The sequence below is a fragment of the Chiloscyllium plagiosum genome, unplaced genomic scaffold, assembly GCF_037043375.1.
Source record: "Chiloscyllium plagiosum isolate Xiang-an unplaced genomic scaffold, Cpla_swu_hap1 HiC_scaffold_27, whole genome shotgun sequence".
In the NCBI taxonomy this organism is placed as follows: Eukaryota; Metazoa; Chordata; class Chondrichthyes; order Orectolobiformes; family Hemiscylliidae; genus Chiloscyllium; species Chiloscyllium plagiosum.
In genome coordinates, this window is record NW_028270165.1 from 60,058,886 (window position 1) to 60,074,251 (window position 15,366).

Sequence of the window (15,366 nt, forward strand, 5' to 3'; positions counted from 1 at the left end):
ATAACAAGATCTGACAGGGTCACTCAATATCATTGGGGGGGGGGGGGGGGGGGGGGAGGGGTTGAGTCTGGAAAGAGAAATCCATTCGACCTGCTTCAAAAGGTACTGGACATCAGTGTGAGCAGAGAAGCACTCAGAAGCAGCCAGTGAACTGAGCTTTAACTGGTTACACAGAATGAGTGTGTGTGTCCCAGTGAGCTAACTATGGGAAGGAGCTTTAACCAGTTATACAGACTGAGAGGGGGGTTGGGGCATTTATTTTACCCTGGAGCATCAGAGCCTGAGGGGTGACCTTAGAGAGGTTTATAAAATCATGAGGGGCATAGATAGGGCAAATAGCCTAGGTCTTTTCCCCCCAGGGTGGGGGAGTCAAAAACTAGAAGGCATAGATTTAAGGTGAGAAAGGAAAGATTTAAAAGGGGCCTAAGGGACAACTTTTCATGCAGAGGGGTATGCGAGTATGGAATGAGCTGCCAGAGGAAGTGGTGGAGGTGGGTACAATTGCAACATTTAAGAGGCATTTGGATGGGTATATGAATAGGAAGGGTTTGGAGGGATATGGGCCGGGTGCTGGCAGATGGGATTAGATTGGGTTGGGATATCTGGTCGGCATGAGCGGGTTGGATCGAAGGGTTTGTTTCCATACTGTACATCTCTATGACGAGCACTCGGAGCGTGGCTCCTTCATCAGGTGGTTGTGGAGAATAAAATCATAAGGCACAGAATGGATGGAAAAACATTACAATGCACTGAAATGATATATTGAAAAACCCTGGATTGTTAAGTCTTTCATCTTTTAGTATGGGCTGCTCGTATCATTCATTTGTAAATCCCGAAATTTCCTGAAAGATATCTTCTTTAAATAACTCAAGGTTTTATATGAAAAGGTGACATCTCAGCTCTGACAATGCATTAAAGGTGTGAAGTCAGGGTCTGTCTGTATCCTAATCAGACTGGTTCTATTTCCAAAGTGGAATTTACAAAATATTACATGGATTGACTGCCTGTATATTGTGCATTTTTTGAGAAAAATAGAATGTATCTGTAAATACAAATTCATGTATATGTGTGTGAATGAGATAGAGAAAAGTCTATTTCGTGCTGAATATCCCGATGTCTACTCGATAACAGATGCTTTAATTCTGCTGGTGTAAATATTGTTGTAAATCATAGTTGGGTATGAATAGTTAGATGTTAGGATGAGAGAATACCTCAAGAGGGGCACTATAAGAATCGTGGGAGAGCCCTATTTCTGGTTTACTTCCTCATGAACAAACATTAAGCACGAGCATTTATTTATTTCTAATTTTGTTCTGTTTTTCTTGTTTGATTCCCAGCTAGGACTACACTCTGTGTCTGGATAGTTGACAGGCTGGGGGATTGTGGCTTGGTTTTGATTGATTGAACGTTTTATTGTTCCAGAAGGTGTGGGGTCAAAGCTTGAGCAGAAATCCAGCAGAGCAGAGAACAGACCAATATGTTACTCTGTGGGTACAGGGACATCAGAGGACAGAGAAATCAGGACCTGAATCCAAGCTGACACCAGACCTTCCTGTGATCAGTGCTTTGATGAGCAGCACCAAGCCTCTACCTTCACCAAGCTTCCCATTTGACAATCACCTCGACATTCAGGATCCTGAAGCCATGCCTCTGTAAGGAGTCTCCGGTCATAATTATTCTCTTCAATGTGTGCAATTTTGTTACAATGCACCACACATTCAGAAACATAGTTTTTCGTTTCAAGTTTTGTGATCTTCAGAATTCAGTTTTGATTGCTGGTACATTTACTCACTTTGTCCCTTTCTATCGTTCTCTGATGTTCATTTTTCACATCACTACATTGCTGATTGGCCATGCTAAATTGCCCATAATATCCAGGGATGTGTAGGTTAGGTGGGTTAGCCATGGGAAATACAGGGTTATAGTTTCATAGTAAAAGAAGTAGGAGTTGGCCATTTGGCCCATCTAACTTGCTCCACCATTCATTATGATCATGGCTGATATATCCACCGTCTGAGATCCTCCTCACTGCATTGTCCCAACCACCCTTAATTCCCCTAGCATGCAAGTACCCATCCAACTGTGTTTTGAATATACTTAATGAAGATGCCGCTACTGCTTCCTTGGGCAGAGAATTCCATAGATTGACTGCTCTCTGGGAAAAGCAGTTCCTCCTCATTTCTGTCCTAAATCTACTCCCCTCAACTTGAGGCCTGGTCTCATCCAACAGCAGAAATGACTAGCTAGGGTACGGCTTCATCCCCACAGTGCAATGAATTGCCACTTTCCACCAAATTCTCAGATGTACTCACTCAGTTGCTGTCTCACAAACGAAAGATTTCATTGTAACTTCTTTTGCTCCCAGTAAGGGCACACCATCTTGGAAAGCTGCTCTGAAAGTCCAACCACACTTCTGCATTCATCGAAGACAATTCCAGTATTACAGCACAGAAACAGACCTTCCGCCCCAACTCGTCCGTGCTGGGGGGAATATGTTAAGCTAGATATGCTTACAAGCAGTTACAAGTAGCTGCATCTTGCTTCTGCAAAAATCGCAAGGCAGAATCATGAGGGTATATTCCAAAAAATAACTAACTGAAAAGGGAGGTGGTCGACTGGTAGAAGCAGATGTATTGACATGACAGTAGCAATGGTCACGCACATAGGGAGTTAGTATGAACAAGGTAACCAAATTAGACCCTGTGTTGCATCAGCAAAAGTAATAAGACCCAGCTATCGGAGGGGGGGGGGGGGGGGGGGGGTTGCACACTACAGGCAGATGTGGTAAAACGATTAGATTAGCAGAAGTAAGAAGGGAGTCTGGAACAAACTCAATCTTCATTCAGAGAGAGAGCAGCAACTTCCGAAACTCGTGTTCCAGCTTCTGCATTCAGACAATAGGAAGGCTCTGATTGGCAGGTGGACCAGTCACCTTCCGGTCCTCCAGTACTCCTGATTGGCCCATCAAAAGAAAGTCGCGAAGCGTGCCTTGCGTGCACTGAGGAGCATGCGCAAGTTCATCCTGACGCCGGCGAGCACGTGCAGTATGCTCTCTGGTGATGAGGCTGTTACTGACAGAATTTAAGTGTCCAAATGCCAAGAGAAGTGAAAAAGGGGGGATGCATAATTTTTTCCCCCTGTGATATTTACCTTTCCTATACGCCCCAAGACTTTATAAATCGAAATAAGGTCACCCATCAACTTGTGGTCGTCGATAGGGCGACCAGAAGTGTCCTCAGTCCTCTCCACGTGGTCTCACCAATATCCTGTACAACCACAACGTGATGTCCCAACTCCTGCACTGAACGGTGTGAACAATGAAGGAAAGTGTGCTAAACGCCTCTTTCACAATCCTGTCTACCAATGATGCAACTTTCAAAGAACTATGTCCCCGGTTTGGAGATGCCGGTGTTGGACTGGGGTGTACGAAGTTAAAATTCACACCACACCAGGTGATACTCCAACAGGCTCATTTGCAAGCATTAGCTTTTGGAGCACTGCTCCTTCATCAGGTGGTTGTGTCTTATGCTCCTGCTCCACAAACACCCCATGAAGGAGCAGCGCTCCGAAAGCTTGTGCTTCCTGATAAACCAGTTAGACGATAACGTGTCGTTGAGAGATTTTTAACTTTATGTACCAGAACCACTCCACGTTGCCCCGCCTCCCCCCATGAATATGTTCTAGAACACGATGCAGGGCCCTACCATTAACTGTACAAGTCCTGCCCTTCCTTGTTTTAGCAAAATGCAACCCCTTGCCTTTGTCACTGGCTCAGACACACACACAGCCTAACACTCAAACCATATCACAGGCTTATACTCCATCTCTCACACACACTTCATTAGCATATATGCACAAACTCGCATGCGCGCACACACATTCACACATGAGTCTATGGGGTGAATTTGCATTTGCAGAATTATATTTGCAGATATATTCAATTTTGCTCAAAAAGCACACAAACTGCATGTAATATTTTATAAATTCCTACTTTGGTTAATAGAACCAATCTGATTCAAGATTGGGATACTGTGAGAGGTAATTTCGGTTTAAACTTTAAGATGTGCCTGGACCACAGACTGATCTATAATAAAAGACAAAACCTTTGTTTCTTTTCTAACAACCATTTTATATACTCAAAAGTAGAATAGTTTAAATTGTGCAGAATGCTGACAATTTGTGAGCGATAGTAAAAACAAGCAGGCTCTTGATTGATGAAGCCACTAACACAGACAGGGAAGGATGAGTCCTTGACTGATAAGACTGCTAGCACAGACAGAGAAGAATAAGTCTTTGACTGATAAGACTACAGGGTGAGAAAAACAACAACTTTAGAGACTCTGAAAACATTTGTTGCAGACTTTGTGATAAAAATAATGATGTTTTTAAGAATGTGAACCTCATGGCTTGTTGGAGCCAAAGAGAGGAGGGACTTGTGCTGTATATAATGGGAGACTTTGTAAGCCTCAGCGCGCCTTTTCTTTAAGGGTGCCCGACTCTGCAGACTTGACTTGTTAATAAAACTTTGTTTTCCTGAATTTGTCTAGAGCGATTATTGAGAAGCGATTTTCGTTTCTAACAACTTGGGGGCTCGTCATCCGGGATCAACACTCCGGCCGCGAGGGGATTTGAGGAAGGATATCGGAGAAGGTGCACCCTGCTGAGTTCAGCAGTCCCTGATTCCTTGCTTGTCGCCCCGCGCGGTTTGAGCGAGTGATATCCGGGAGGCTCAGGAAAACAAAGGAGGGGTGTACCCGAGGCAGTGGGGACGGTTAACGATCCAGTAATTTCGGTGCACCGAACCCAGGTAAGAAAAAACTTGCGGGGACCGTGTTTCCGGAGGACTGGGGACCTACGGGGTGCCTGTGGATTTTTTTCTACAGAGATGTGGGACTCAGGAATCTAGAGACCGGGGCTCGCCTGTGAGGGATTTTGCAGAGACCGTGTTTGAGGAGGAACGTGTACCTACGGGGTGCCTGTGATTTGTGTCACAGAGACGTAGGACACAGGAATCCAAAGACCGGGGGTGCCTGCAAAGGAACCTGGGCGATCACGGGACTGAAGGTCCGGGAATTGGCTACATTGTGATAGATTATCACGGGAAAAATACGAAGTCCTCGGAAATGGGAAATAAGGGATCTAAGGTGATTAAGGGAAAGGTAGGCTTAAACAGGGACAATGACACATACCCCGGGGTACCTGACGATAGTCCGTTAGGGAGAATGCTAAATAATTAGGATCAGGGTGGAAGAAAGGGAAAATCTAAAAGGAAGATGGTAAAATACTGTCAAAAGTGGTCCCAGAAACCTATTCAGGGCGACTCAGTGTGGTGGCCTAGATTCGGTACTGACGAAGACTGGGTCCGGCAAGCCCTCATTTTATATGTCAATTCAAAACCTGATGTTAATCTGGAAGAAAGTGATTATGCCCTTTGTTGGCTGCCGGTTACGATATCTTGCCAAATGCAGGTAACTAATAAAGACTCGAAAGGGCAGAAAGAATGGGACCCTTTAGATCACTTACCGCCGCCCTACGTGACCCCGTCTGCCCCACAGAATGTTCCTTCGGGTGACGACGATTCAGGGGAAGGGGAAGAAAATGGGGAGGAATCACAAACTACCTCATGGGTACAGACCAGATCTCAAGCTGAAAAGGGTCACAGACAAAACCCTGTCTCGATTGCAAGAATGAATCCACTCCGGGAAGTGCCCATGGGGGGCGAGGAGGGAAGGACGGGATATGTGAACGTTCCCTTGACGAGTACTGAAGTACGGAATTTCAGGAGGGAGATGAAGGGTCTACTAGAGGACCCCATGGGACTTGCTGAACAATTGGATCAGTTCCTGGGTCCGAATACTTACACGTGAGAAGAGATGTGTTCCATCATGAAAACATTGTTCTCTAGCCAGGAGCGTCAGATGATACGACAAGCTGCGCTCTTGGTCTGGGAGAGAGAGGGGGGAGAAGGAGGGGAGCAGAAGTTTCCCCTCACCGACCCCGAGTGGGATAAGAACACGGAGGGAGGACGGCGCAACATGAGAGACATGCGGGAATATTGGATAAAAGGAATAAGACACGCAGCCCCGAAGGGGCACAATTTTACCAAGGCCTTTGGTAATCATCAAAACCCGGAGGAAACCCCTACGGACTTCCTAGACAGGATTAGGAAGAATTTGCAGCAGTTTGCTGGGGTGGACCCTGAGACGGACGTGGGGCAACAACTCATACGGGTAGAGTTTGTATCAAAAGCCTGGCCGGACATACGAAAGAAGTTAGAGAAAATGGATGATTGGGATAGTAAATCTTTAAGTGAACTACTACGGGAGGCGCAAAAGGTGTTTGTGAGAAGGGACGATGAGAAGCAAAAGAAGGCGACAAAGATAATGATGCAAACGGTGCAACAAATGACAGCTGGAAGAAAGGAAAAGGGAGAGCCGTGGCAGAAACAGGAAAGGGGAGAGTCGTGGCAAGAGCAGAGGAAAAGAGAACCATGGCCGGAACAAAGGAAGAGTGGAGGAACGCGAGACCGCGACAGGGAAACGAAGAGGACACTCAGATGTTACTATTGTAATGAAGAGGGACATTTTAAACGGGAGTGCTCCCGCTACAAGCAGGAGGTGAGGTCGTACGCCCTGATGGAGGAAGATTAGGGAGGTCGGGGGTTCCTACCCTTGGGGCAAAAGGACTATCGACAGGAACCCCTGGTAAACTTGAAAGTAGGGCCCCAAGGATCGGAGATCACATTTATGGTGGACTCGGGAGCCGAAAGATCAAGTATAATCCAAATACCCCCCGGCACCCGAGCAGGAGGAAAAGTTATGGGGATATCTGGAATTGGAGGACAGAAATTACAAGTCCCAGTGGTGGAGGACGTGGAAATTGGGTATGAAAACAGAACTACTAAACGAGACCTCCTTCTACTGCCATCGGCGGGGTTTAATTTGTTAGGAAGAGACTTGCAGGTCAAACTAGGGATCGGAACGGTACCAAATAACGGGGAAATGGTGGTAAGGTTGTTCGCCCTCACCGAAGAAGATGATCAACAAATAGACCCGGAAGTATGGTACCGAGAGGGGAACAGAAGGGGTCTAAACATCAAACCTCTCCAAATCACCATGTTACCAGGAAGAGGCCCGGTAAGAAGGAAACAATACCCGATTGCTATGGAAGGACGGGAGGGGTTACAACCTGTGATAGAAAGATTAATCACAGATGGACTACTGGAGGAATGCATGTCCCCTTTCAATACTCCAATACTCCCTGTGAGGAAGCCGGACGGGACATATAGGCTGGTGCAAGACTTGCGGGGGTTGAATGAAGTAGTCCAGGCTAGATACCCGGTGGTACCTAATCCCTACACGTTAATGAGTAAAATTCCCCCCGAACATGAATGGTTCAGCGTAATAGATCTGAAGGATGCTTTCTGGAGTTGCCCCCTTGACGAAGAAAGTCGGAACCTTTTTGCCTTTGAATGGGAGAATCCCTTCTCAGGACGAAAGCGACAGTTAAGATGGACGGTCTTGCCGCAGGGATTCACGGAGTCACCCAATTTGTTTGGACAAATACTGGAGCAGATCTTAGGAGGATTTCGATGTAACGCGGAGAATCAATTGCTCCAGTATGTCGATGATCTCTTACTCTCAGGACCAAGAGAAGAGGAGGTACGAGCAGACACCGTTGCCCTGCTGAACTTCCTGGGGAAACAGAGTCTACGCGTCTCCAGGACAAAACTCCAGTTTGTGGAGCGAGAAGTAAGATATCTGGGCCATCAAGTCAGTAAGGGGCACCGCCGTATCACGCCAGAACGAATATCAGGGATTACGGGTATGCCAATACCCAGGACGAAGAAGGAAGTCAGACAATTCCTGGGACTAGTAGGGTATTGCCGGATATGGATTGAAAGTTACACCACTTTATTAAAAATTTTGTACGACAAACTGGGACAAGAAGGACAAAAGGTGGACTGGTCAGATGAGGAGGAGCAGCGATTTAATATTATTAAAAATAAACTGATTCGAGCTCCGGTATTGGCTTTACCCACCCTGAAGGAACCGTTCCAGTTATATGTCAATAGCGCCGGTGGAATTGCCCAGGGTGTGCTTACTCAGCTGCGGGCAGGGAAACGTCAGCCGGTTGCATTTTTGTCAAAAATGTTAGACCCTGTGTCATGTGGATGGCCGACCTGTATACAGGCAGTGGCAGCTAAACAACCCGTCTTCACCCAGGGGGAGATTGATAAAATGGATCAATTGGGTGCCCAGCTAGATACTAACGGGAAGTGGACGGTTCCTGATGGGAGACAAGTACTGAACAAACAGATCACCCGGGGTATTCTGCACCGATTACACCATCAGACCCACTGGGGGGTGCAAGCCATGTGTGACACAATCCTGAGAGACTATGTATGCAGGGGGATATACACATTAGCCCGACAAGAGGTAGTCGGATGCCCCACTTGCCGGCGTATTAATCAGAAAGCCATGCGTTCTATGCCAGCTGGTGGTCAGCCCCTAGCGATTAGGCCATTTCAGAGGATCCAAGTCGACTTTACAGAATTACCCCCAGTACAGAGATGGAAATATCTGCTAGTAATAGTAGACCATTTCACTCACTGGGTAGAGGCTTTCCCAACTGCCAAAGACGATGCACCAACCGTGGCCCGACTGTTGTTAGAGAACATAATCCCGAGATATGGCATAATGGAATCTATCGACTCCGACTGCGGGACGCATTTTATTTCTAAGCTACACCATTTGATCTGTAATGCCCTGGGTATCCAATGGAAATTCCACACACCCTGGCATCCTCAGAGTTCGGGTCGAGTTGAGAGAATGAATGGCACGCTCAAGACCCAATTGACTAAGCTGATGTTAGAAACTAAGTTACCCTGGCCAAAGTGCCTGCCCATTGCCCTATTGAGGATACGTACAGCACCTCGCCGAGATGTCGGGGTTTCCCCCTATGAAATGCTGTTCGGATTACCGTATTGGAGTAAGGTTGATGGATGTCCCACTCTACAAGGGGGGATGTATTTATCCGAACCTATTTACTGGCCTTATCCCGTTCTTTTGCAGAACTCCGGAGGAAAGGTCTCCTGGCTCAGACTCCGCCGCTCGACTTCCTCCTGCATAAGGTGGAGCCCGGAGATTGGATACTTGTTAAGACCTGGAAGGCCGAAAAGCTCCAGCCGCGGTGGGAAGGTCCGTTCCTGGTTTTGTTAACAACTGAAGCAGCTGTCCGGACGAAAGAAAAAGGGTGGGTCCACGCATCAAGGATAAAGGGGCCTGTTCCGCCTGAAGAAGAAAGCACCTGGACATGCGAGCAAGGGGACAAGCCGTTGTCGGTAAAACTGAAAAGACAGCAATAATGAACTCTACTTGGACTGTATTGGTGGGGATATTGATCAGTTTACTCCTGTATGTGGGGGAGGGTGAGGGGAGATGTGACAAATGTCGAACTACAGTAAGACTTGGGATTCGAATCTATTCGGGATCATTTGTGTCCCATTCCTATGTGGACGATAGGTGTTACGATGTGAGTGCACGCCATGAATGTTGGGAGGATGGGAGACCCTATTATCAGGTATATAATAAAGGATACGGTGGCAAAATCCATGGATGCCCAAAAATGACCGCTGGGTGTGTATCAGCAAAACTGGGAGGTGGGACCTATCCTCCGTGTTGCTCAGGGAGCAGGTTTACAGAGTCAAGGAGACCAAGATACAGATCACTGATCGGGGGTTGGGGTAAGAGCAAGACCGTCAGGGCACGGTCGTACTCCCTAAAGTGCCATCTGTATACGCAGAGGTAGAAGGAAAGATTGAACTCCCTGATGTTACACAAAACCTGTTTATTGATCTCATCTCTAGAATAGCCACTGTTTTAAATGTTAGCAGTTGCTGGTGGTTGGGGGAGGCATGATTCTTCTTCTCGTATTACCCTGCCTAACTCCCTGTATTCAGTTTTTAATTCAGGAAAATATTTCCCGACTCCAGGCAGTGGTGGTTCCACAACATGGGACGCGGGAACTTAAAGTGATGTTGCTGCGAAAGACCAAGGATTTCCCGGGCCCTTGAGGGAAGGGGGGGCTTATCTTGGTCAGGCACATCTTAAGGAAAGAAAAGGGTGGAATTGTGAGAGGGAATTTCGGTTTAAACTTTAAGATGTGCCTGGACCACAGACTGATCTATAATAAAAGACAAAACTTTTGTTTCTTTTCTAACAACCATTTTATATACTCAAAAGAAGAATAGTTTAAATTGTGCAGAATGCTGACAATTTGTGAGCGATAGTAAAAACAAGCAGGCTCTTGATTGATGAAGCTACTAACACAGACAGGGAAGGATGAGTCCTTGACTGATAAGACTGCTAGCACAGACAGAGAAGAATAAGTCTTTGACTGATAAGACTACAGGGTGAGAAAAACAACAACTTTAGAGACTCTGAAAACATTTGTTGCAGACTTTGTGATAAAAATAATGATGTTTTTAAGAATGTGAACCTCATGGCTTGTTGGAGCCAAGGAGAGGAGGGACTTGTGCTGTATATAATGGGAGACTTTGTAAGCCTCAGCGCGCCTTTTCTTTAAGGGTGCCCAACTCTGCAGACTTGGCTTGTTAATAAAACTTTGTTTTCCTGAATTTGTCTAGAGCGATTATTGAGAAGCGGTTTTCGTTTCTAACAGATACAGACTCGAACCTCACACCTTTTATGCAGTATCTGAGCTGAGACGTCACCTATTTTTATAAAACCTTAAACCATCTCGAGAAGGTGAATTAAAAGTAGTTCTGGGGTTTACATATTAATGAACTGAAACCTGCAACCCATGGTAAAAGATGAAAGACTAATCCGCAATCTAGATTTGTTCAATATCTTATCAGTTGCATGACACCGTCAGCTTTTGCTATAAATTCTGTGTCTTATGATTCTGCTCCACAGCTACCTGATGAAGGAGCAGCGCTTCAAAAGCCAGTGCTTCCAAATAAACCAGAAGGAAGATAACCTGGTGTTGTGTGATTTTTAACTTTATCCACCCCACCGGTCCAACACCGGCACCTCCACATCATTTCCAGTGGACACAGCCCACACCTCCCAGTACTGCCAGGAAACTGTACAATGACAATGGGATGATGTAGTACATGCACTCCTGAAAAATTCACAATTTCTAACAATACTGGCCACTCATTCACTGCTGCAACCGATAAACAACATTGGAAACATAGTACAGGAGACTGTCAGAAATGAGCACAACAGGTCAGGCAGCATCTGAGGAGCAGGAAAATCAACATTGCCCGAAAAATGTCGATTTTCCTGCTCCTTAGATGCTGCCTGACCTGCTGTGCGTTGCCAGCACCACTCTAATCTTGACTCTGATCTCCAGCATCAGCAGTTCTCACTTTCACCTGTACGAAACGCGCAGTTTTAAAACAAAAATCTGTTGCAATTCAAAGCTCTCAATGAGAGTCTGAACTCGGCGTGAAGTTCAAGTAATCTTTATTGCGACCCAACTTTGTTACAGCTTCAGAATCTCCCAACAGAAAGGCATTGAAAAAGTAGCAATGTTTTAAAAACAGCTCACAGTCAAAGTGCACACACTCCCTCCGACCCCTCACTTTCTTCATTATCGGTCACCACCAAGTTGCCCTTTGTAATTGGATCCTTGGTACACCCTTAACCTGGAGAAAGTATTGCCTCACTCAGCATTTTCAACCCGTATCCTGTATCCAAGTAAGTTGGATGGACAGTGCAGAGTCAATCATACAGCTGTGGGTCTGGAGTCACGTGTAGGCCAGATCAGGTAAAGGATGCAGCTGGGACGACTGAGTGAATCCTCTCCCTAAAAAAGAACTGCGTGAATCAGGTGGGAGTTTTCTTCCACCCCCACCCCACCGACAATGGTTTCACCGTTAGATTCTGAACTCCAGATTTCTGACTAAATTCCAATTCCACCATCTGCTGCAGTGGAAATCGAACCCGGGAGTCCCTGGAAACAGGTTGATAGTCCAGTCGATAATGGCACTTGGCCGTCATTCCTTCAATCCCCCTGCGATGGCACATGAACTCGCTGGTGGCTCCGCAGGTAGGAGGAGCGGGTGAAGGCCTTCCCGCACTCGGGGCAGCTAAAGGGCCTCTCCCCCGTGTGGACCTGCTGGTGCCTCAGCAGGTTAGAGGAATTGCTGAAGGCCTTCCCGCACTCCTGGCATGGGAACGGCCTCACCCCTGTGTGCACCCGCCGGTGGGTCAGCAGGTTAGTGGAATGCCTGAAGGCCTTCCCACACTCGGGGCAGCTGAAGGGCCTCTCCCCGGTGTGGACCCGCCAGTGGGTCAGCAAGTGAGAAGAATACCTGAAGGCCTTCCCACACTCTGTGCAAGGGAACAGCCTCTTCCCAGTGTGGACCTGCTGGTGGCTTAGCAGGTTAGAAGAATTGGTGAAGGCCTTCCCGCACTCAGGGCAGCTGAAGGGCCTTTCCCCCGTGTGGACCTGCTGGTGCCTCAGAAGGGTGGAGGAATTACTGAAGGCCTTCCCGCACTCAGGGCAGCTGAAGGGCCTCTCCCCGGTGTGGACCCGCTGGTGCCTCAGCAGGTGGGAGGAATTACTGAAGGCCTTCCCACACTCAGGGCAGCTGAAGGGCCTCTCCCCCGTGTGGACCCACTGGTGGCTCCGCAGGTGGGAGGAATTGCTGAAGGCCTTCCCACATTCAGGGCAGCTGAAGGGCCTCTCCCCCGTGTGGACCCGCTGGTGGGTCAGCAAGTGGGAGGAATTCCTGAAGGCCTTCCCGCATTCGAGGCATCTGAAGGGCCTCTCCCCTGTGTGGACCCGCCGGTGGGTCAGCAGGTGGGAGGAATTGCTGAAGGCCTTCCCGCACTCGAGGCAGCTGAAGGGCCTCTCCCCCGTGTGGACTCGCCAGTGGGTCTGGAGGTTGGAGGCATGGGTAAAGGCCTTCCCACACTCAGGGCAGCTGAAGGGCCTCTCCCCTGTGTGGACTCGCTGGTGGGTCTGGAGGTTGGAGGCCTGGGAAAAGGCCTTCCCACACTTGTGGCAGCTGAAGGGCCTCTCCCCCATGTGGACCCGCTGGTGGGTGTGGAGGTTGGTGGAATCACTGAAGCCCTTCCCACAGACAGGGCAGGGGAATCGCCTCTCCCCAGTGTGGCTGTGCCGATGAGTCTCCAGGGCAGACGGGAAACGGAAGCCTTTTTTGCAGTCGCCACACTTCCACGGTTTCTCCACGGGGCGGGATTCTTCTGGTTTCTCCATGGCCAGAGCTTCAGCCACACACAAACATGTGCAGAGCCTATTCCCCACTGTGAATTCCTCTTTCCAGGCCATATAACTGCTTCAGGCTCCACACTCAGTGCACTGCAATGGTAGGGTCTCTCATCCAGTCCCACTGATGCTGAAAACGTACTCAAACAGGAACCAAAACGCTTTGCTCCTTCTCACAGAATCATAGTTGAAAACGGTTGCAATCCCGATGGATTGAGTGACTGTCAAAGTGAGGACTGCAGACGCTGGAGAGTCAGAAAATGTGGCGCTGGAAAAGCACAGCAGGTCAGGCAGCATCTGAGGAGCAGGAGAGTCAACATTTTGGGCATAAGGTCTTCATCTGTTGATTTTGAAACTTCCATCTTCAGATCTTCAAATGCTCTGTAAAAAGAGATTACAAAAGCCATCACTGTCTGTGCAGGGTAGAAATTCGGAACAAGGAATTCTACTTTCTGTGGAATATTCTTTTCTTTTGTTATTCCACAAAATTGAAAGCACCATCCCACTCTCTTCCCCCCTCTGTTCTCACTCCACTCTAACTAATTCCCTGAAGGTGCTGATTCAGAATCTTAAAGGGGCAGAAAAGCAAAAACGTCAAGACTGACATCTCTCTGCATTTTGGATAACTCCACAACACTGGGATACAGTTGACAGTGAGCAGGTCTGATTCTGGGAAGCAAACATAAGTGTATCAATTCATGGGGTAACCTGCAATGCAGCTATTTGTGGAACGAAATGGTTAACGTCCCCAGGAAGGTGGGAGCAAATTGAGACATCAAGGCATTAACACCGTCACACTTCAGTGAAACTCTTCTGCTCCCAGTCAGGGCAAAACATCTTTGAAAGCTGCTCTGAAAGTCCAGTCTTCACAACTACACTTCTGCTTTCACCAAAGATAATTAGAGTCATACAGCACGGAAACAGACCCTTTGGCTCAACTTGTCCGAGCTGAGCAGATATCCTAAATTAATCTAGCCACATTTGCCATCACTTGGCCCCTATATGGGCCGGGTGCTGGCAGCTGGGATAAATTGGGTTGGCTATCTGTTCGGCAAGAATGAGTTGGACCAAAGGATCTGTTTCCGTGCCGTACATCTCTATGACTCCAGTCGCATTTGCCATCACTTGGCCCCGATCCACTGAACCCTTCGTATTCATACACCCATCCAAGTGCCTTTTAACTGCTGGAATTGTACCAGAACCCACCACCTCGTCTGGCAGCTCATTCCATAACTGCACCACCCTCTCCATCAAAAAAGTTTCCCATAAGATCTCTTTTACATCTCCGGCCTTACCGGAAACCTATTACCCTCTCGTTCTGGACTCCCCCATCCGAAGGAAAAGACCTTGAGTATTGACCCTATCCATGCCCCTCAGGATTCTATAAAACGTCTGTAATGTCACCCTTCAGACTCTGGGGAAAACAGCCCCACCCATCCTTCAATCTCTCCTCGCCCAGGTAATTAAGACACATACCTGAGTTTGCAGAGTCTGCTCCCTCCCTGGATTCACTCCAGCTGCTACAAGTGAACAGATTTCCACCCCTCCCCTCTCTCGCCTTCCCAGGATGAACAATTCCTCCAGAGGGAGGGAGTTTCACTCTGAAACTGACAGGGCCACTTCCGCGCATTGTGACGCCATCAATGGGTCGGGGGTGGGGGAGGGTATGTGAGACGGGGCAAGAGAAAGGGGCGGGACGAGATGCGGGGCTCGGCCGGAAGCGGGACCCCGCACTCCGCCTGCGCTGCCCTGCACAGTTTGCAGAAATTCCTTCCCTTCAGAGAATCCCAGTGTAGAAGCAGGCCACTCGGCGCAATGAGTCCACACCGACCCTCCAAAGGGTAACTCACCCTCAACCATTCCCCTAGCCTTTTTGCTCAAAACTGTTCAAAATGGGGTAAAGTGTTGTTTTTGCAGATGTAGAAAAAGCATACAGAAAAGGGGTACAGCAAGAGAACTATTAACCCTGCAGGTATTGAGGGACTTTTCAGTGTATAATTGTGGTTAATTAAATGCTAACATTGGTGTGTAATTACTATAACAAAAAATTATTTTTGTAAAATTATGCTTTCAGCAAAAAGCTGAGATAACTGAAATGCTTGA

General features: G+C 47.7%; 1 protein-coding gene across 1 annotated transcript in view; it reads right to left on the reverse strand.

Annotated features, from left to right (window-relative positions):
• Positions 1–11,496: 11,496 nt before the first annotated feature.
• The window catches only part of LOC148144324 (uncharacterized), a 222,541-nt gene continuing 218,671 nt past the window's right edge, over positions 11,497–15,366 (reverse strand). The window contains exon 2 of the mRNA XM_087974670.1: positions 11,497–13,644. Coding sequence (XP_087830796.1) covers positions 12,034–13,326 — 1,293 coding nt within the window. The 5' untranslated portion in view covers positions 13,327–13,644 and the 3' untranslated portion in view covers positions 11,497–12,033. The remainder of the gene's footprint in view (positions 13,645–15,366) is intronic.